This window comes from Neoarius graeffei, chromosome 7 (genome assembly GCF_027579695.1).
Source record: "Neoarius graeffei isolate fNeoGra1 chromosome 7, fNeoGra1.pri, whole genome shotgun sequence".
Classification (NCBI taxonomy): Eukaryota; Metazoa; Chordata; class Actinopteri; order Siluriformes; family Ariidae; genus Neoarius; species Neoarius graeffei.
The window spans coordinates 39,308,116-39,330,639 of NC_083575.1; the positions used below are offsets into that span (position 1 = coordinate 39,308,116).

The following is a 22,524-nucleotide window of genomic DNA, read 5'->3' on the forward strand; positions in this document are numbered from 1 at the left end:
GACACACACATGCACACGTTTAAAGCCAGGTCACTCTTTCTAGCACGACGTGTCGCAGACCTTGCTGAGGACGGCACTGGACGGTGTGGTGCAGGAGTGTGTGAGCTTCGTGGGAGTGGACATCAACATCTGCTCTGAGACATTGATGAGGTACAAACCAAATAGTTTCCAGCAGCAGTCACAACATGGCAACTTCACACTCGCCTCCCCACTACTGCATACTGCTCTGTTTAGTCTGACACCCCACTCAGGCCAAGCCAGACTGCAGTCATGCACACCTACACACACACACACACACACACACACACACACATATTCACTTTTTAGTCATATAATTTCTTTCTGCTTTGCACATACAATCTGTTTCCACTGAAAGTATTTTTAAACTATCCAGATTCCCACAGTGATGAAAATGATTATTTTTTTAATATATTTAGTATCCACTCATACAGACGTTCAAATTGTGCATGCATGAAAATGGTACATTTTGTTCTGTACATGTGATCTTAAGCCACACAGACTTGTGAATATTATAAAGTTCATAATGCTGTAATGGTGAAATAAGTGAACACACAGACTCTACTGTTTATTGTTCCTTTTTACTCAGTTACTCTTGGGAATAAGTTCAGCGCTAATAGCAAAATGTTTACTTTTCTTTGAACTGGAGCTTATATTAATACAAATCCAAACCGGAATGCCAGTCAAGCTCCCGTTTTTCTGTATGCTTCTCTGTCTTGCCTCTTAATGTTTTCTGTACACACCGTACACACACTGACAGTACACCAGCAAATGTGGGCTATACGCACGGTGCCTTTTACTGAAACTGGTCAAACGTATGATATTGGATCTGAAAACTGGTATCGTGTCATCTAGGGCCAGTAGTGGTCAAGTGTGAGGCAGGCAGAAATCAGGTCATTTGTTTACCTGACTTTAAATGAGCTCTTAGCTCCAGACTCTCTCTTACACTCTGCACATTCACGGCTTGAATGTAATACAGGCCTTATTTATAAGTGATGACATACTATGTTTACATAGCTGCTTTTGGAAGGAGCTGCCACTTTAAATTCCCCACACTGTCACCAAAAACTTTAGAAGCCTGCCTGTTAGGGGGGGGAAAAAAAAGGGTCACAAAGATTATTAAGATCTTAGGAAAAGATCTGAGGAAACCTTTTGGTAACTGCTCTGGAAAATGTTCTCAATATTTGTACTAATATTTCACACGTGAATATGTAAGGATTTGATTAGTATGAAATACAATTTCCATACCCTTGGGTGGACTTTCAAAGTGCAGTTTTCACTCAGGATATATAGTATAAGGGAGGTATTGACATCTGTGGCAGTGACTAATTTCAAAAACAAGCAGGATTTCAAAGTTGTAATTAGATGAGAAATATATTAAATGGAAAGTCGGTGCCTTGTGAATATTTTTGAATTTTCAAAGGTTCATTGAATATTGTAAGCCACAGAAGAAGCAAAGGAAGTGTGTGTGTTTTGTAGACATATAGCAGGTCTTAACGCAAGCCGGGCACGAAGCATAGTGGAGTGGAGGGAAAAGAACGGGCCCTTTTTCAACCGAGAGCAACTGAAGCTGGTCAAAGGCCTCGGCCCAAAGAGTTTCCAGCAGTCTGCCGGCTTCATCCGCATCAACCCAGAGACCGCTCGCAGGTACCAGTGCGAATGCTTGTACATGTTCTCTGACAAGGTTTTTCTACCCATCCTGATTTTACCAGATATTTATTATGATGCTGTTCTAATATCAAAGGTGAAATTCCAAAAGTACTGCTGTGTAGCAGAGTGATCTGGGCTTCAATCTTGAGCTTCTGTTATGGTTTGTGTCATGTTATCCTGTCTGGAATTGGCAACTGTAAATTACCACTGCGTGTAAAGTGTGTGTGAGATACCCAACAATGGATTGATATATCTTGGTACCCCAGTTCTTCTGGAATAGGCCCCAGAACTTATGCTGCACTTGAGGCAAAGTTGTAATTAGTAATTCCTCACCAACAACCGGTTAAAAAAAAAAACACTGCCCTCTCAAATTAAAAATTCAACCGGTCAAGTTTGATCATCGTCTCAACTACCAGTTTCTTCTCTGTTTACAGAGTGATGTCAAATCAACATGGCCACACACACTGAAGTGTAAATGACCCCTTCGCTGCTTTTAAATTAGTTTAAAGCCATATTGGCTTTAGATCAGTTAATACACAGTTAGTAGGACATGGTTAAACTTATAACATTTGACCACTTTCCCAGGCTAGCTTATTCCTCAGCTACTCTCATTTGTCGGCTGTACTGCAATTACAGTCCAAAATATTGCATAAATGTTTGAAATTGACTATAGTAGAAAAAAAAAACAATAGCCACTCAGGTCTGTAACTCTAAAAATGAGGCTAAAGATGCTTTTTATGAGCTTTACATGCTCTGGCAGAGCAAACTAACGACATACTTTTGTGGAAGCATCCATGTTTTTTATTTTTGTTTTTTTCCACTTCACATAAAAAAACATCCCGAGGTGGTAAATGACGTGATTACAACTTGCGCATTGCCACTTTCAAGGCGCAGTGAATGCAGCATGAGTCTTATCTGGGTGTAATTATATCTTGTAAATTAATGATGTAATCAACAATCAGATTAGCGCCTTGTTCTAAATGATGAGTGAATTTTCCCGAGCTAATAAGATCTCGTGGATTGAACTGTTTTCACAGCCGTGTTGCAAATTCACCACGAGTAATCTAGGTGTGTTCTGTTCTCCCTCATGCAGCTTTGGCTCAGGTGAAAAATCCAACTCTGCAACTGCTGAGAAGTCAACAGCTAAGAAGAGCAAAGGTATTTGCAGCAAACCCAATCCTCTGGACCAAACGTGCATCCATCCTGAGTCGTACAGCCTTGCTATGAGGTGAGAGTCCAACTCCCAGTGGAGAATCTGACATGTTGGTATGCTTGCACTGACACTCCTCTTGGTAAGAATGCATTGATAGCTCGAGCTGCGCGTGTGTGTGTGTGTTGGGGAGTCTAAACGCCTAAATGGAGTGGTAGCATCTGGCCCAGTGTGTTTCTCATACTTGTATGTGTTGTGTGTGTGTGTGAGGGTTGTTAGTGCTATTGCTACTCATATGAAAAGCATGTGCTGCTGGCTCGCTGGTTGTGAATGGGAGCTATGCCTGCAGCTGTGCTAGTCCAGTCTGTTTAGACTGATCCAGTTTGACACTCATGATGGTTGATGCCAGGAGACGTGCCAGTGCGGAAGCTCCTAGAGGCGGATGTATGACAGCTGCAAGTCAAAATGAATGTTCCTGTGTGTGTGTGTGTGTGTGTGTGTGTGTGTGAGAGAGAGAGAGAGAGAGAGAGAGAGGGGAAATTTATCTAATTTGGCATTCCTAGTTGTAGCTAGTGTAATGGTTTGATCCTATTTCCAGTACAGAAGATCTTGCTTTCTTAGCTTACTGTTTTACTAATGTGTGTGTGGAGACATCCTAGGTGAGTACAGCTTGGAAGCAGCATACTGGTAGCAAATATTCATGACACGGGATAAATTAGACTACACGGTGTATTCTGGCAGCACATCCATTTTCATGCCTGGAAACTTTTCACATTTATGCCATTTTGATTAATCCATAAACTGACCAAGGAGCTATTTTTCATGCTATTGCTGTATGAAACTCTGTATAGTTTCTGTGCATGCAGTGCTTGTCCACCAGTGCTTGGCCAAATCTGTCATCAGAGGCATCTGTGGGGGTTAGAGGTCTAATAAAGCCACTTAGGGGCATGGAGAGGGGGAATAATCACCCTGTCATATCCTCCTGCCTCACTCTCCTTCTGTTTGTTTTCCTTTCTCTCCGTTCAGCTTCATTTCCTACCAAACCAGGCAGAAAAACCTCCCTAGCTGACTGCTGTATTATTGACAGACTCTATCGTTACCAAATGCTCTACTAATGGATGTTCTCCTGGACTCCAATTGTCACTGTGAGCCCAGGCCTATTTTTCTTGGAAAAACAGGGTCTGATTAAACATGGCCACCAGCAATGTTGAGTTAGTAATGCACTGCCCAGCTAATGTAGCAGAGTTTTCAAGGGGCATGGGAGGAATTTGGGTTATTGTTAATAAAGTGTGCCGAATGGCCGATACATGCATCCGTCTGAGCTGGAACGGGATGACTAACGATGCGAACAGGTCATCTGAACAATGGCTTTATAATGACGACAATGACAAGCTTGACGTGTTCCCAACAATCTACAGCCCATTTCTGCACTGGACTCATCAGTCTTCTCTTCTTCATGCCTCCGTTTCTAGATATAACTCAGCACTGAGAATGTTTGCTGGATGTGACTTCATAAAAGATTGGTGAGGACGAGCCAAAAAAAAAAGGCTTGAAGTCAGACACTGTGCCTGGGCAGGTGTTGTGCGCCCGCTCTCCTCGCACTGTGGGAGTGATTGTTGCATGATGGCTGCTCTGAATAGCATGGGCCAGCAAGCAGTAATGGTGGATCATGTTGCTCTAATGTGATGAACCTGATACTCTTACCATTACCACTGGGAACCACCCCCACGTCACACTGACCCCTTGATGGATTTCCAAAGGAAGGTGTGTGTTAAAAAAAAAAACCTAGACACGTAAAAAACAAAAAAAAGAGCCAAAGTTGACTACATACCTAGCGAAACATCCCACTGAGAGATGTAGCCAACATGAAAGGGACTACGTAAATGACGTATTAAAATTGCAAAGCACCACATCAGATAGTATGTACGGTAGTATATGAGCTGACTTTTTGCTTTAGCGTCTTTTGGGGATGGTAAATGATTTTGTAGACTAGCCTAGCCAATAATACTCAAGCTGGAACAGTTTTAGTAGTCTTGGTTGTGAGATAATGTAAGAAAAATTATCTGGAAAAAAATCTATTTTTGTTCCAAAAACAAGGGTTATACAGTTGTCCACAAAACAACTGTATAAATACTGAGTGTGTAAATTGGCATTGAACATGTTACTCACAGCTGTGAGTGCTTACAGCTTGGCTGTCTAAAGTGCCTATGGAATGACTCAAGAGCCATGATTTGATTCTGCTTGTTGACGTATTTCCTTTTGAAACAGGAAGTCAGGGCGGGAGCGTTTCGTAGGGCTTGACTGATTTCCACAACATTCTCGTGCGCTCTCTCTCTCTCTCTCTCTCTCTCTCTCTGAATGCCTGTCTGTATTTCTCGCTCTTTCTGTCTGTCTCTCTCGTTCTCTCTCAAATTAGCAGCATGCTAACTGCTGCATGTCTCAGGCCCTGTCCACACGGCAACAGATTCAGGTGAATCTGATAAAATTGTTTATCGTTTCGGCCTGGCATCCACACGGCAATGGCGTTTTGGGTGCCCCAAAACGATATTTTTTGAGAACGGGTTCCAGAGTGGAAAAATCTGGCAACGGCGCCGTTGCGAAGTCGTCTGGATGAGTAGAACGGATTTGTTTACGATGACGTCACAACCACATGACTAGAACAAGCAGCACTCTCGCTGTTTTGTATGAACCACTGCATTGCATTCCCTTTTGTATACAGCTTTTCTTTTAAATAAACAAGTAACTGAACCATTTCTTGAATTTCTTTTTTTATTGGATAAGACTGCTTTTCAAAATGTTCACACACAATAAGAAAATTAAGTTATATAAAACTATGCACACTAATAAAACTAATTTGTACACACAGAAGGCACGATTTCCTCGCGTAGTCGCAGCCGCCATCTTGTTGTTGTGTGCTTGTTCCTGTGAGTGCTTCACGCCAGGTAGAAGAAGGGGTTTATGCGCAAGCGTCTACTTCTTCTATTGTTCTGGTGTCTCCAATGGGACCGTCTTACAGCGCACGTAGAGGTGTGGCATGTATATTGCATCATTTTCAGCAAGCGTTGCGTTGCCATATGTACCTGATATTTTACTGATCCGTTGCCCATGTGGACGCGATTTTTTTTTTTTAATAAAATCTCGTTGCCGTTGTCGTGTGGATGTAGCCTCAGTGAACAGACCATCATGGTCACAGCAGCCTGCAAAGATTTTGTTGTGAAGTACATTAGAGCGGAGATCAAGACTTCAAAGGGGGAATGAGCCTAAACACACACCTATTTTTTGAGACTCCGGGGATAATTTGGATGGAGAAAACAACAACCCATGTCTGATGCTAATTAGCAGCTACTGTAGAACGATACTCGCAATTTGTTTGTGTGGAGAGCATATGCATTCCAGAAAACATTTGATGGGACGTAAATTAGACGAGGGCATAATCTAAAAGTTTTACTGTCTTCCCAGAAATGCTAAGCGGTAAAATTTAAATAAGAATATCTCCAAGACACCACTTTTTTGTTTAATACATACCAACTTATTTGTGTCTACAACGCAAAGAGATGCATACAAAACCACTATTTTATTTTATTGACCTTTTAACGTTTCATTTAGCCTCGGTTCGTACAGTTCATACACAATGTGCTGTCAGGTATTTGCTCACAGGATACCATCTTAGAAGAGTAAATGGGAGCGAATGCAAGCTGCTGATGGCGGAGTCTGGAGAGACTCGCTTTCAAGGCCCACCGCATGGCCTGTGTATTTGGAGCGGAGCTGCTTTTCATTAGGCCCATGGAGAAGCACCGTCGTGCTCCGCTCGCTCCTCTAAACACAAACACACCAGGGGAAACCCGAGCCCATGGCCTGATGGGACGCCACCTCCCACACCCGCAAAACATCTCTTCATAAATCAGGCAGAGCGCAGCACTGCAGCTCTCCTCTCTGCCAGCACGGCTGGGCCGCTCGGCCCCTGAGCTCTGGGGAGACGACTACAGAGACACAGCGGCTCTGATGAACAACACAGAGGTGGGGTGACTGTGTTGGGGAGGATGTATGTAGCTGAAAGCGGGCAAGCGGTTGATTTACCGAGATGGTAAATGGAGCCCAGGAGTATAACATGATCCCTCGCTCTCTGCTGATCCTCTTGGGCCAGATTTTATCCTGCTATCAGCTCTCAACTGAGTTGGGTTAAAAGACCATGTTCTGATCTGAGTTCAGTGGCAGATCCAGCTGCAGATATACTGTACGCAGCACCTCCCATGTGACCCAGTGCAGTGATACTGAAGTACAGACATAACCACATACAGGCTGCTTAAGCTGGGAGACACATTGGAATTCGTCAACTGTGTGCACATGTGGGTGTTTCGATATTCCCAGCACTTCATAACTCAGAGCCCAAAACTCGCATGGAAAGACATGGATTTTTTTTGGGGGGGGGGTTACTAAACCCAGGGCCACTTCTGAACTGCTAATGATTGCAAAGTAAACATTCTCATATGAACATCATTTTTGATATCTCATGAAATTGTAAAAATGTGTAGAGAAAAACAATTATACATACATACACTAGTGCATCTCAAAAAATTAGAATATCACAATTTTTTTTTTTTTGTAATTTAATTCAATAAGGTAAACTTTCATATTACACCTAAAGCGAAATATTTCAAGCCTTTTTCCAAGCCTTTTTTTTGGTTTGTTTTAATTTTGATGATTTATATCTCATGAAAATCAGAAATCCAGTATCCCAAATTATTAGAATATTTCCTAAGATCAATCTCAAAAGGATTTACAGTACAGAAATGTCCAACTTCCGCAAAGTGTGTTCATTTATACACTCAATACTTGGTTGGGGCTCCTTTACCATGAATTACTGCATCAATGCGGTGTGGCATGGAGGCGATCAGTCTGTGGCACTGCTGAGGTGTTATTGAAGCCCAGGTTGCTTTGATGGCGGCGGCCTCCAGCTCGACTGTATTTTTGGGTCGGGTGTTTCTAATCTTCCTCTTGACAATACCCCATAGATTCTCTATGGGGTTCAGGTCAGGCAAGTTGGCCGGCCAATCAAACACAGTAATATCATGGTCAGCAAACCATCTGGTAGTAGTTTTGGCACTGTGGGCAGGTGCCAAGTCCTGCTCCAAAAGAAAATCGGCATCTCCATAAAGCTTGTCAGCAGATGGAAGCATGAAGTGCTCTAAAATCTCCTGGTAGACGGCTGTGTTGCCTTTGGACGTGATAAAACACAGTGGACCAACACCAGCAGATGACATGGCACCCCAAATCATCACAGACTGCGGAAACTTCACACTGGACTTCTGTACCTCTTCACTCTTCCTCCAGAGTCTAGGACCTTGATTTCCAAATGAATTTACTTTCATCTGAAAAAAGGACTTTGGACCACTGAGCAAAAGTCCAGTTCTTTCTCTCCTTAGCCCTGGTAAGACACTTCTGATGTTGTGTCTGGTTCAGAAGTGGCTTGATATTAGGAATGCGACAGTTGTAGCCCCTTTCCTGAAGATGTCTGTGCGTGGTGGCTCTTGATACACTGACACCAACCTCAGTCCACTCCTTGTGAAGCTCTCCCAAGTTCTTGAATTAACTTTACTCGACAATCCTCTCAAGGCTGCGGTCATCCCTGTTGCTTGTGCACCTTTTCCAGCCAGCCTTTTCAGCAATGACCTTCTGTGGCTTATCCTCCTTGTGAAGGGTGTCAATGATCATCTTCTGGACAACTGTCAAGTCTGCAGTCTTCCCCATGATTGTGGTTGCGTGTACTGAACTAGACCAAGAGATACACGGTATTTTATGCTGTTTTAATAGTAATTTACTCAAACTTGAAAGGGAAATATTCTACAGTAATTTGAGATACTGGATTTCTGATTTTCATGCGCTATAAGCCATAATCATCAAATTAAAAAAAAAAAAAGGCTTGAAATATTTCACTTTACATGTAATGCATGTAGAATATATGAAAGCTTACCTTTTTTGAATTAAATTAGAAAAAAACTTTTCATGATATTCAAATTTTTGGAGATGCATGTGTGATTCTCACTCACACACACACACACACACACGTAATATATAAATATGATATGGTGTGTGTACACATATGAGTGTGTGTGTGTGTGTGTGTGAGAGAGAGAGAGAGAGAGAGAGAGAGAGAGAGCGCGTTGTTATTCTCCAGTACTTGTATTATCCCCTTTGGCTAAATATGCAATTGTGATCTGCAAAATCATCCAATCACCAACCACTAAAACTAAGCATAACTTTCATCTCCTCTTAGGCATAATTAATAATTCTTGCATGTGCGTGTACACACACACACACACACACTGACTCATGGGGCTGCCGTTGGAAGTAACCTAAAACTTGGAGTACAAACTGTGCTGCAGCAGTGTGACTATTCCAGGTATCCAATTTTTAACTGACTCCTTCCTGACTCCTGAGAGGATTGCAGCAACCTTTCTGGATTACCTTCAAGTAGTTCCTGTAACTTTTGGATGCTGGAAAAAACATTTCCTGCTCTTTTTCTGATCTTGACTTGTCTAGATTTGGTGAGCCTGTAACCATTATACTCCTCTGTTCTTGGCTCACAGGAGTGGATCCTGATGTGGACTTCTGCTGTTGTGGCACCGTCTGCCTCAGTGGTCGATGTGTGTTCTGAGATGTTCACCACAGTTGTAAAGACTAGTTGTTAAGATTACCGTCAGATCAAACCAGCCTGGCTATTCTCCTCTGACCTCTCTTTAACAAGGCGCTTTCAACTACAGAATTGTCGTCCTTCACTATTCAGTGTAAACTGTATGGACTCGTGCAAGAAAATCCCAGGAGATCAGGCAGTTCCTGAAATATTTGCCTGTCTGGCACCAACAACCGTGCCATGGGCAAAGTCACCAACATTACGTTTTTCCACATTTTCGATACTTGAAGTGAATATTAATTGAAACTCTGAGTGGTATCTGTGTGAGTTTATGCAATGCGTTATTTCCAGACGACTGATTGAAAAATTGCCTGAATGTGCACGTCGTGGCCGATAGTCATAAATATAGTAATCTAAAATACAGGGCTTTGAACCAGAATTTTTTTCCTATTGGTTCGTTCCGAACAGAAACGGAATTTTAACGTTTCCGGTTTTGGGTTCCACCATTAAATAGACGTTCCCGAACCGGTTAGAACAAAAAAATTTCGTTCCCGGAACGGTTAATTACGTTCCCTGTCAGCGGTTTAACAAATGGCTATAAAGTTATGTCTCTGTCTCATCCAGCTTAAGCCAAATGTAGGCTAATTCTATTACAACCTTCATTAAATAAGACAAGAAATAATTCAAAACAATTATTATTTCAAATGTTGGCGATTTGGATTCTCAGTATGTCTTCCCATCTACACAAACAGAAAAAGTGCCAAAAATGAAAGAGAATTCGTTTAGTGTGTTACCAAAGGCTAGTCAGGCCCTATAGAGGGCTACCGCATGACGTCACCGCGCCGCGAGATTTTGTTAGGCGCCATATTGGAAGACCAAGTACACATCTATGCAAGTACATACATTCATAAAACAAACTACACCTGAAATGTAGCCAGGGCCGGTTCTGCCCTAATCTGGACCCGGGTGCAACATCGCGCAACCCCCCCCCCAAAAAAAATACACCAGTCTAAATCAGGACAACCATCACATAACTATAACTATAAACATTTTATATCAACTATTTTAACTGAATGGGCTATAATAAATAAGCCTGCAGGCAGCCACGGCGGGCTGCCTCAGAAAAGTAACCATTCAATGACAACTGAAAGCCTGCAGCCACGGCGGGCTGCCTTAAAAAGTAACCATTTGTCCTACCTTAAAACTCGTTTTGCATTTTCTGCCTCCTTTTTTGTATTTTCGACCCTCCGTTTATTTTCTTTCCTTTTCTGAAAACCCGATTTGTGTCCAGACATTTTGTTCTGCTACCAACGAACTAACTCGTCAGGTCTCGTCTCTCGAGCCCGCGATGATTCCCGTGGGAAGGGCAACAATTGATACTTTTTTACAAACAGCCAATAGGGAGGTTGCAACGTTCAGGCTCTTCTTTGCTCAGACACTCAGTAATGGAGACATGATAGCAGTCCACCTTCCCGCTCTCTCCATTCAGTCAGCGAACGTCACACAGGAAGTGAACCCCAGCGGGTCATAGAAACTTGCGCAGGAGAAGAATGGCTTTTTTATTTGTAGGCTACGGAAACTTTGAGGAACGAAATAAAAACCGGTATTAACCGGTTACCATTATTTTTAATAAGCGTTTCTGTTCCGGAACATAAAAAATAATAAAGTTTCTGGTTTCGTTTCTGTTCCATGTGAAATAGAAAAAGTTCTCGGTTTTCGTTTTCGTTCCTTGAACCGGTTCAAAGCCCTGCTAAAATATAATGTATTTAAAAAGGTATCCATATAATTACAAACAAATTGGGATTAATACAATATTTTTAAAATGTTAAAGTGCCATTCCACCATTGGATGTATTCTTTGGCATAAAATACAATATATTTTATGACAACATGACTAGACAGAGAAATCTTTTAGCTTCAAAATGATACATCAAACATAATTTTTTGACAACGACAAGTATATTAATTTTGCGACCAAAGTCACCTACCCTTTTAATTTCCGCGCGGTAGTGAAACGTGATGTCATCGGCAGGTTCCCCTTCTTGTGTACCACGTGTCGGTCTATTTTTAGACCAGGAAACCCCCAAAGTGAGACGGTCATTTCTCCTTGTATATGGGGGCCAAAAAAATTGCGAAAAATTGAGTTAATCTTTCAGTTAGCTAGATTTATTGGTATTAGCTAGATTTATTGGTATTATTTTTATCGCGTTCTATCCGCCATTGCTGATAATATGTGCCACATCACACGTCACGTGGTACACAAGAAGGGGAACCTGCCGATGACATCACGCGCGGAAATTAAAAGGGTAGGTGACTTTGGTCGCAAAATTAATATACTTGTCGTTGTCAAAAAATTATGTTTGATATATCATTTTGAAGCTAAAAGATTTCTCTATCTAGTGATACCATTTATATATGTTGTCAAAATATATTGTATTTTATGCCAAAGAATACATCCAATGGTGGAATGGCACTTTAAGTTTCCTTCGTGCTTTTTTTTTTATAAAGTTTTTATTTGTACCCTCCCAGTAAATGTTGTGAAGCCTTCCCTGAGCCTCATAAAGTGTTTAAGGTTTGAGACGTTAACAGATCTCAGACACTCCTCCATGCTGTATAGACTGAACCATTATACAGTATTCTTAGGTTTATGCTTGTAAATCGATCGTCAAAGCAGACCACAGGTTTTCAGTCGCGCCAAAATCTGGAGACTGGGATGCCCACTACATACTGATTTTTGTAATATCGCTTTACCACAACCATTTGTGTTTATTTCGATTTGTTTTCGAAGACCTCTATTATAATCTTCTGGCAGAGGCGACGGGTTTGAAGATAAAATATCACGATGCCATCAAACTTCACAAGAACCCCTAGACTGACTACTAGCCACAAAAAAGCCTTTTGTGTTTGGTTTTTTTTTTGCCAAATGTACTTGATGATTTTTGTCTCCTCTGACCACGGCGCACCATTCCAACTCTAGTTCCAGTGACACTTTCATGCTTTTTGTGCGACTTTTGTTCATCATGGCTTTGATTTAAGTTTAACGTATTGTGTGAATGTCCTCAAGTAGCGTTTGGTATTTTCTGTATCACCCATTCCTGTTTAGGTTTTAACATCCTGCCAGTCATTTTAATGTCGTTCATCTACTTGTGTGTGTGTCCTCACAAAGAACTAAACCCTGTGTGATGAGAGGAGCAGTATTCTGTCATGTTTTAGAATTCTTGTAGAGCACATATTTAAAAGCGTCATGACAGAAATGTGTTGTGCGCTACGGGAAGTGGGTGGAGTCTGGGTCCACCTGCCCTGTCACTCTTACTGATGACAGCTGCGGTGGCTAGCTGGCGTCAGGCTGCCACGGCGACGGCTATCCATCAGCAAGCTGGCTCGCCAGTATGTCCCCAACCCAGCATTCCACAGCCATCCCTGGACACGCTGACCTCCCACGCCCGTTCAGATGCTCGGATACGCTGTTCTTTCTTTTATATATATAAGAGACTGTGATGAATTATGAATACAATTGTGATCCTCCTCAAACATAATACGAGGTCTTAGTGGTACAATCAGTTTACAGTCAGCTGTTTGAAATCATGTCAGTTTTAGAAAATACAAACTAGTCTTTTTTTATTCAGATATGTTCTAATGATTGGTTTTAAAATAGCTGGGACTTGATCATGCTTTTTAAAGTGTTGATACTATGTGGTTCTTTTAACATCTCCTGGGCTCATTCTTGAGCGCTAACTTCTCCTGTGTTTTATAGTATATAGCTGAAGATATTTTGCCAGTGCTCTTTTCCACGTTATGGCTGCTAGTCTAACAGCCTAGGCTGTAAGTTCTTGCGTCTGGATCTGCTCTGTGTTAGGTCGGGCTTTGGTTCAAGGGAGTGCTTCTGTTGTCTCACTGAGGCCCCACCAGTGGCCCTTCTTGATATACTTGCAAAGCGACTTGATTTATAGAAGGAGACAGACTGTTCATCTTTGGGACCCTGGAGATCAAGATTTAGAGTATAATTAGTCTCACCTTTTACTCCCTTTTCCTCGCCTCCTTTCTTGCACGTCAGATATCTCTTCCCAGGCTGAGTTGGAATATGAGGTTGAAGAGGTAGAGACAACATTTATCCACCATGTCCTCTGGCCTCTGGGGAGCTCTATTAAAAAGCCATTCGTTAAGACAGCATCCCTCTGGACTTTGTGAACTTTTACTTACATACATTAAATAGTCTTTAATGTTAACATGGCTTTCTTCGAAACAGTGCAATTGTTCTGGAATTTATCAGTGAACTGCCTCGTTTTCTGAAGTCTGATTTCTTTTTTTTGGGGGGGGGGTTCTCCAGGTTTTTGTCTCAGATTGGTGGTAATTTGGATCAACTGGGAAGCACTGAGCTCCAGCAGCAAGTTAAGAGCACAGTTACGAACAGTGGTCTGGAGTGCTTGGCCCAGTCCCTCAACACCTGCCCTGAAACTTTGCAGCTCATTGTGGATGGCCTCACTCAACCACCTGGCTTTGACATCCGTCAAGGTAAAAAGAATCCGCCGTCTCACCACCCTGCTTTAGATCATCGCTGTGCTTGTACTGTTTTCTCTACAGAGGTTTCGTGTTATTTATTTTGTAGTATCTCTGGTTGCTGCTAGTCACGGAGATAATCAGAATCATACTGGGCATGCAATAATGTTTATTTTGGACTCTGCCTTAATTATTACAGTGCTGTAATATTGTGTAATAGTTTACTGTAGCATCATTTCATAACATTGGAAGTTGCACTACTCAGCACGTGCTTTGCCTTCATGAAATACACACATTCACAGACGCTCAGACAGACCAAAGGACTCTCCCCATATGACCATAATTCAGACAGATTAAAGAGAGTTCTGTGTCTCTGTCTGTTTCTCTCTCTCTCCATGATTGTCTACTCCTCTCCCCAGAGTCTCTCTCTGGTCTGTGCGAGATCTGGGCGGTACTCCAAGCTTTTGAAGTCTTGCCATGTAATTTGGGGGAAGACCCAAGTTATTAAAGCACTGCTGCCAACAGATATATCATTAATGAGAAAGAAAGAGGGCGGCTTAAAGACAAAAGCAGAGTTATGCTCTTCCAGTGGTGAAAGCCCAGCTACTTACTGTGAGAATTAAATCCAGCTAATGCCCATCCTGGTTTTAACATTACCCTCAGTCCTGTGAGGGGACACTGTTCTCCAGGTATAGTGAACAAGAATCCACGTTAACGTCTTTTCAGCCAGGACATAATTAATGCTAATATTAAGTATTTTGATTAGGCTTGCTGCAGGGGAAAATCATTACCCAAAGCGATCAAAGCAGTGTGTTGCATTGGGATATACTACCTTTAACGTCAGGAATTTGCAGGTTCACTTCCACTACGTGGAGTCGTGTTGAGGCTCACTTCGTAGCCAGCTGTACAAATAGCTGCCATGTGAACCTTGCGTTTGGTAAGATGTCCCGGATTAGAATAATCAGGGATGAATGTTTTTTGGACTGCAGAGCCTGTGGAGAAGCTATGTTTATCTAAAAGCACCTCCCAAAGAAAGTTTCCCTAGAAGAGACAAAATTAATTCTGAGACTGGGCTCACAGGAGTTTGATGGTCTGAGGAGTAGCAATTTCCCATGCTTTAGGCAGCTCCAGAGCCATTGTATAGTTTGGGGTACGTTCCATGACCACTGATAATTATATTTATTTTAACTATTTTCTTCAAAAATATTATGTTTACCTAATAATGGAAAACGTATTATAATATCGAACAAACGTGCATCCTGTGCTTCATTTAGCTCGAAATTTGTAATAATAGTTTTTGCTACATCTGTTTTTCAGTTCAGGGAGTCTTGTGGTGATGATACATGAGGCAACTTTTTGGGCAATGTTGCCGAGCAATGTTGCTGGCAACGGGCAACTAGGTGAGACACAGGGCAACTTTTCAGGGCAACTAACAATGGGCAACAACAGTTAGCAACGGCAGTTTACAGTTAGCTAAAAAAAATCGATGTCTTAATTTTTGCTGTGACCATTTAATCAAGCTGTCTGTTGTTTTTTAGAGCTTTGGTGAGGTAAATTCCTCCATATAGAATATTAAAATAACAACTTACCGGCGTAAAAACAGATGAGGAGTCTCTCCATCTCTTCACTCCACTGACACTGAGCGGCCGCCATATTTGTTTGAAATTTCTGATCCGAACCTCACCGGAGGTCACATGACTCGATACTCGCGTTCTGATTGGCTCATCTCAAAAAGTTGCCAGAGATTATCAAAACCATTCAGAAAGAAACAATGTTGCCCAATCTCAATAGAAAAGAGTCAAAACGCAATTGCCCAGCAACATTGCTCGGCAACATTGCCCAAAAAGTTGCCCCGTGTATCATCACCATTTCTTTCTGAATGGTTTTGATAATCTCTGGCAACTTTTTGAGATAAGCCAATCAGAACGCGAGTATCGAGTCATGTGACCTCCGGTGAGGTTCGGATCAGAAATTTCAAACAAATATGGCGGCCGCTCAGTGTCAGTGGAGTGAAGAGATGGAGAGACTCCTAATCTGTTTTTACGCCGGTAAGTTATTTTAATATTCTATATGGAGGAATTTACCTCACCAAAGCTCTAAAAAACAACAGACAGCTTGATTAAATGGTCACAGCAAAAATTAAGACATCGTGTTTTTTTTTTTTTTTTTTTTTTTTTAGCTAACTGTAAACTGCCGTTGCTAACTGCTGTTGCCCTGAAAAGTTGCCCTGTGTCTCACCTAGTTGCCCGTTGCCAGCAACATTGCTCGGCAACATTGCCCAAAAAGTTGCCCCGTGTATCATCACCATTGGTTTCAAAATGAGTTAAAAACTATTGGTCAAATTGATTTTAAATTGACTCTCATTTTAAATAATTTACATAGCTTAATTTATTAAAGTCCGCAAAAGTTCTGTCAACTCTGTTACCAACAGAATTCCCCTCTTCAACTCCAAAAACGTTTTCACCCGACACCAGTTGACCGGCATCACGTCCTTTTCCTCTCCGGCAGACATGTTGAACATATTACGCAGTGTGGCCTCTTAATTTTTTTTTCTTCAATATTTTATCTATAATGGTACATTGCCAACAGGTATATTAATTGACTGTCAACTGTGTTATGTATATTGTTATGAATTACACATTTTTAATGATTTTTATTTCAATTATATGTTCAAATCTGTCTTTAACCTGTTCCAGAATCTAACGTGGTCAGCCAGGCAAGGCCTACCATTGAAATTATGGGTCAAAATGGGGAAATTGTCAACTATGTGTGACCCATCAATGAAGTTTTTCAGTAGTTTACATGATCAGTCATCATTATCACATCGTTATCTGTCTACATATGTAACAACACACGTTATTCATGCGGGCACACTTTTCTTTTTCTCCCTCAGCACATTAAAACAACTGGAATTTTAAAATAAATAGATAGCAGCGGAGATACTGGGCTTGTCGGAATGCTGATCCTGCAGGAAGGGCAGCATATTTGGAGAAGCAGAGAGAGAGAGAGAGAGGCAATGGCATAAACTGCAACTTTCGTTGTCAACTGTTGCACCTAATTTTTTCATGTTTAAAATTACTGAAATGGTGCTTCTGATATCCTTTAAAGTATACTGTACATCTACACAGGGTGTACATCTAAATGGTCTGTATGGTGGTTTTATATTTAACAATTATTTGCTGAAGGCAAAGTGAATATCAGTGAAGAATAAGAAATGAAGTCAAGGTTATCATTCACCGATATTCACTGAGCCTCCTGAGGTGGATAATTGTTTTAGTATAAATACACAGGTGATTTTTTTTTTTTTAAATAATTTATTTCAAACTTCAAAAGCGGCATACAAATGTAATAAAGGCGCGGCGTAGACTTGTCACTTATCGATGCCGATTCACATAAAATACTTTTGTTTTGAAATAGATCAAATAAATCACAATTCCACCTGACCTTTGAATAGTTTTAGACCAAACTTTGTAGTAGCTTTAGGGCTTTTAGGAACAGCATTTTCTTTTGTAATTTGTAATTCTTCCTCACTTACGGTGATGCAGCGATTGGCTGCCATTTTGCTGAGTTGCTCAAGGTGATTATCGAGAAATACTCTGAATTTCTCAACCAGTCAGCGCGCATGATTTCTTATCACCTGTGTATTTATACTAATTAAATAATATTGGCTGGCATTGAGTGGTATATCAGATATATTCCTTTCAAATTAGCATGATATTGAACGAGTCGAAGACGAGTTCAAGATCATGCTAGCTGAATGGAATATATCTGATATACCACGAAAAAAAGCCAGCCAATATTATCATGCATGCATACACATTCGATGAAACAAACCTGGTGGCCATGTTTGTTTACAAATTGTCACTCGCTAGTGCATTAGTTTTACGTATAATGCGTATCTTCTGGCATTTTCAGTTCACTGTGACAGTTTACTGCAGCCGTCGCCGGCAAACAGAAATGCTTCTGCACATGCACGGCAGAAAATTTTCTCACTGAATATTTGGATCGGCTCCGACGCATGACGTCACGTTGTCTTGACAACCATGCAATATCGTAAACCATATTCAACGCTCGTTCTCCATTGGGTAGAGTGATGTAATACACGTAGGATAAGCGACATGCTAACAATATTGCATGCTATCAAACTAAATGAAGGGAACAGAATACGTGTTTTTATTCCATCGAAAAAGTGTCCTGTACGTCTAATAATAAATAATATTTCTGTCCTTAATGACAGTGCTGAAGATATCACATGTACATCATGTTTTCAAAATAAATTCTTAAAATTATCATTGTGTATATATGACAAAATGGACTCTAGAGCCTTTAAAATTGTATTTTACTTGAAGTGCAGGAATTAATCAAATGATTGCAATGGCCTCCAGTTTGTCAGTAACATAGTTGACAAAGTGAATAATGAAAACATCTTTAGCTTAAAAAAAGTTCATGTTTAAGCTTTGCAACTTATGGATATGGTGCGCTGAAGGAATATATTAACCATGAACCTCTGATTGTTCTATAGAGAAAGAACATTGTTTTTGTAATTTTGTGTTTTTTTTTTAATGTGAAATATATCCTAAATTATAGAGCGACTCTCCGGTTAACTCTTAGGTCTTAGATGAGTGCTGTGTTTTAGAAAACATTTTTGGAAACTTAAATTGAACTTGCTTTAACATGTTTAAATGACATCTTGGTCTCTTTCTTCTCTCCATCTTCCTTTGGTGTCCTCTCATCTTCACACAGACTTTGAGCAAGCTGTCTTTAAGCAAGGTATCGTGTCCATGAGTGATCTTCATGCAGGCACTGTTCTAACAGGGCGTGTGGAAAACACTGCTTTATTTGGAGCTTTCGTGGACATCGGAGTAGGCCGATCGGGCCTCATCCCAAAGCGCTACATCACTCCAGATAAACTGCCTGCTGACCAGAGACGAAGAAGTCTAGCTATAGGACCAGGAGAGCGAGTTGAAGTCCGGGTTATAAATGTGGATCTTGAGAGGAACCGGATCACCTTGGACCTAATTAGGGTTCTCAGATAAGATCCCCAGATCAAAGTAAACATTTGATATTCTACTTATAATAAGTAATAACAAAATCTAGAAACACTTTGTAATTCACATAAAGGCTTGGTCCTGCCCAAGTAATTGTGTTATGTTGCGAAATTTGTTTTGCATTTATTTTTTATTTTAGCTTGTGCTCATAATAGTGAAGTGAAACCATACGTAATTAAAAACCATACGTAATCTTGACCATATGTAATTAAAACTTATAAGTTTTAAAACTTATCAAGTTTTCTGTCCATGTGTTTTTATTATAATATCAGCATTTAAGAAAATGCGCATTATGTAAACTAGGTGAAGTTAAGTGGAAAGAAATTAACAGCACTAACCAGTAACTGGGGTGTTTCTAAATGGCACAGCCGAAAAGCGTTCACCTGTTCTTGGGAGATCGTGAGTTCAAATTCTGACAATGCCACAACCATCCGTGAATGGGAGCCAAGGCAGCAAAGTTGGCCATGTTCCCCGGGTGGGAGGGATGAAATACTCTTTCATGAGCTAATTAGGGGTATCTGTGAGCTCATGTATGTGGAAGAGGGTGGATAGCATTTTCCTCTGAATGAGTTATGCTACCCTGTGCAGTTCAGAAAGCTGCAGATGGAGCACATGTTAGCTTTCACCTCCCTGGTTAGTGGTAGTTGGGTAGAGCTGGCAGGTGGGTGGGAATTGGCAGGTTATCAATAGCAAGGGAGGGGTAAGTGGGCAGTAATTTGGATATAAAAGGAGTAGTTTTGTTGCCGTAGATGATCATTGGCTCGTTATCTGCCAGTCACTTCAAGAACAATCAAACATGCAAATCCCAAAATAATTCGAACATGATTTCTAATGAAATGACCCTGAAGTATTTCCTGAAGACTTTTCCTGATTCGTTCATCTGACTTTTGGTAAAAACTAAAACATTTTGTCGAAAATTGCACCGTAGATGTGTCCTCCCTCCTCCCCAATCAATGCACATCAAGGTAGTGATGCTACCGTATAGCAGTGGCTTAGAAATGTTTGATTGACCGTCTCTTTGGAAGTGAGAAGAAAAGGGTTGTCTAAGCAGCATCCAGACTGCAATATGACTTGGGGAGCCATGGGGAAGCCGAAACCCAATTATCCCAGGCCAGCCACGTGCTAATCAGCCCCTTCAAAATTATTCCCATATTCCCTCTTCTCTATTATCCAATCTGGTTGTATATATGTGGCTTAAATGAAGAAATGGATAAATAAAGAACCTACAATGCCCTGAGCACTTCCTAGTAACCAGAGGGAATAACAGATCGGGGTCTGAAATTTGCATTTTTTTTTTTTTTTTATTCTGGAGATGTTTCATTGGATCAGGCTGCAGTGGAAGGGCTTCAGCTCTCACCTGTGGATTTTTCATTGGTTTTTATCCTTCAGTATGGTTCTGTTGTCAGCGAGGGCCTTTCTGTGCGGAGTTTGCATGTTCTCCCCGTGTCCGCGTGGGTTTCCTCCGGGTGCTCCGGTTTCCCCCACAGTCCAAAGACATGCAGGTTAGGCTAACTGGTGACTCTAAATTGACCGTAGGTGTGAATGGTTGTCTGTGTCTATGTGTCAGCCCTGTGATGACCTGGCGACTTGTCCAGGGTGTACCCCGCCTTTCGCCCGTAGTCAGCTGGGATAGGCTCCAGCTTGCCTGCGACCCTGTAGAACAGGATAAAGTGGCTAGAGATAATGAGATGAGATGTTTTTGTGTAGCCCTATCTATTATAAGTACTTTTGTGTCTTTTTGTTACAGGTTTTTTTGTGTTCGTTTTAGTCACCATGTGCACATTGTTTTTCTCAATCCTCTCAGGTTATGAGCAGTCAGCACTGGTGAACCATCCCCATAGTCACCTGTGTCATTACAAACCTCCTTTGAGTTACAGCTTCAATACGTGAGCCGGTGAGGATAAGAGCCAATTAAGTGGCAGATTCATTGCCGCCACCATCCAGCGAGCCATCAAATCCATTGGCTGAGCTGATACCGCTACTCTGAACACTCGGTTAAGAGCAGGTGTGGATGAAATCGGGCCTTGCTGTGATGCGTTACCAAAATCCATAGAAAAGGAGAGTGCAGGTTTATCCCAGGGGTACAGCTAGTGGATTTGAGCATGGCTTCAAAGCCATGCATCTACTTGTCCTATTTATGTCCCTGAGAGGTTGATATATGGCTCAGCTTTGGGAACAGGCATTACTGAGGCCTCCTAGAGGACAGATGCGTCAGGATGGAGCAGTGATCTCAGTGGTACAAGATGGATGTCGCAGCACTCCAGCCAGTTCTGTACATGGTATTTCATCAGGGTTCTTTCTCCTGCTGATTAATGTGTGTGGTAGAGAAAGCACATGCACTCGCGTGTATGTTGAGTCATTTCCCAATCTTACCCCATTACATAGTATTTCATTAGCTAAATTAAGAAAAACAAAATGACGCAGATGTAATTTAAACCGGCGCGGCAAGTGTGCAAAGGGACTTTGGGGTGATTAAACGCAAGGCAAGTGTGTGAAATGAAGTGAGAGAGGCAATAGAGCAGCTTGTCCATACTATAAATGCACCAGACCTCCCCTGTTCTACACAAACACGATATGTAGTCATTTTTAATCAAATAACTTGTACAATAGAATTTACATTTTGGAATACTGGCAAAGCACCTTCCTCTCAGATTAAAATGCTGCATAATTCTTAGTCGCTGAACTGACTAAGTATGTACATATTCAATTTATTTGTAATTGGCAATGATTTAAATATTGGAACCTCAGTTTTATGAGCTGTTGTCAGATTTCCCACAGAGGTGGTGGGTTGGAGCATGTCCGAAAAACCTGTCAGAGGGATTCATGCACTTTCCAAGAAATACACCTATAAACACACACCGCATCATCTAAAAGAGCCTAACCTCTATAACAATGACCAGGAACGTGCACTATGCTAGAGAGGTAGCAAAGAACAAAAATTAGGTCCCCAGGCTGAATCAAAACTATTAATGAAATGGAAGGACCTTGTTGCTGAATTACTTTGTCTTGCATAGGCTGTAAGGAGTTTATATAAGGGTCCGTCTCAGAAACTGGTCTCTCATTTGGGACATTATGGTCAAAAAATAAATTTTCTAATTTTACTTTTTTTTTTTTTTTTGCATTTACCTAACACTCAATGTTTCTTTTGTCATGTTTAATAAGAATAAAGATAGTATCTTGCTTTATCTGGCCTCCACTGTGGAACATTTTTTTTATTACAATTCAGATGTTTTTGTAAAATTGATTTACATATAAAATAACATCATGAAGAATTAAAGCCCCTCCTTCACAGATGAGTGAAAATATTGAATAAATTTCCTCTTTTTGATTGCTTGGGTTAAAAATGCCAAGTTATGATGACTGAATTGATTATTCACTTAAATATGAATAATATGATACATTTTGGGTATTTGATGTGACGAAATAGGGGACAATAGAAAAATCAAGAACACACCGGAAAGATGAGAATAACGGCGGTGGTAAAAGAACAGCGACTTCACTGGCTGAAGGTCGCGCGGGTCTCTGCTGCGG

General features: G+C 41.1%; 1 protein-coding gene across 2 annotated transcripts in view; it reads left to right on the forward strand.

The window, feature by feature from the left end:
- The window catches only part of srbd1 (S1 RNA binding domain 1), a 129,542-nt gene extending 107,389 nt beyond the window's left edge, over window positions 1–22,153 (forward strand). For both annotated transcript variants that reach the window (XM_060925610.1, XM_060925611.1), the window contains 5 exons: window positions 44–150; window positions 1,498–1,665; window positions 2,762–2,896; window positions 13,776–13,960; window positions 18,689–22,153. In XM_060925610.1, the coding sequence (XP_060781593.1) occupies window positions 44–150; window positions 1,498–1,665; window positions 2,762–2,896; window positions 13,776–13,960; window positions 18,689–18,981 (888 nt within the window). In that variant the 3' untranslated portion in view covers window positions 18,982–22,153. The remainder of the gene's footprint in view (window positions 1–43; window positions 151–1,497; window positions 1,666–2,761; window positions 2,897–13,775; window positions 13,961–18,688) is intronic.
- Window positions 22,154–22,524: the final 371 nt, after the last annotated feature.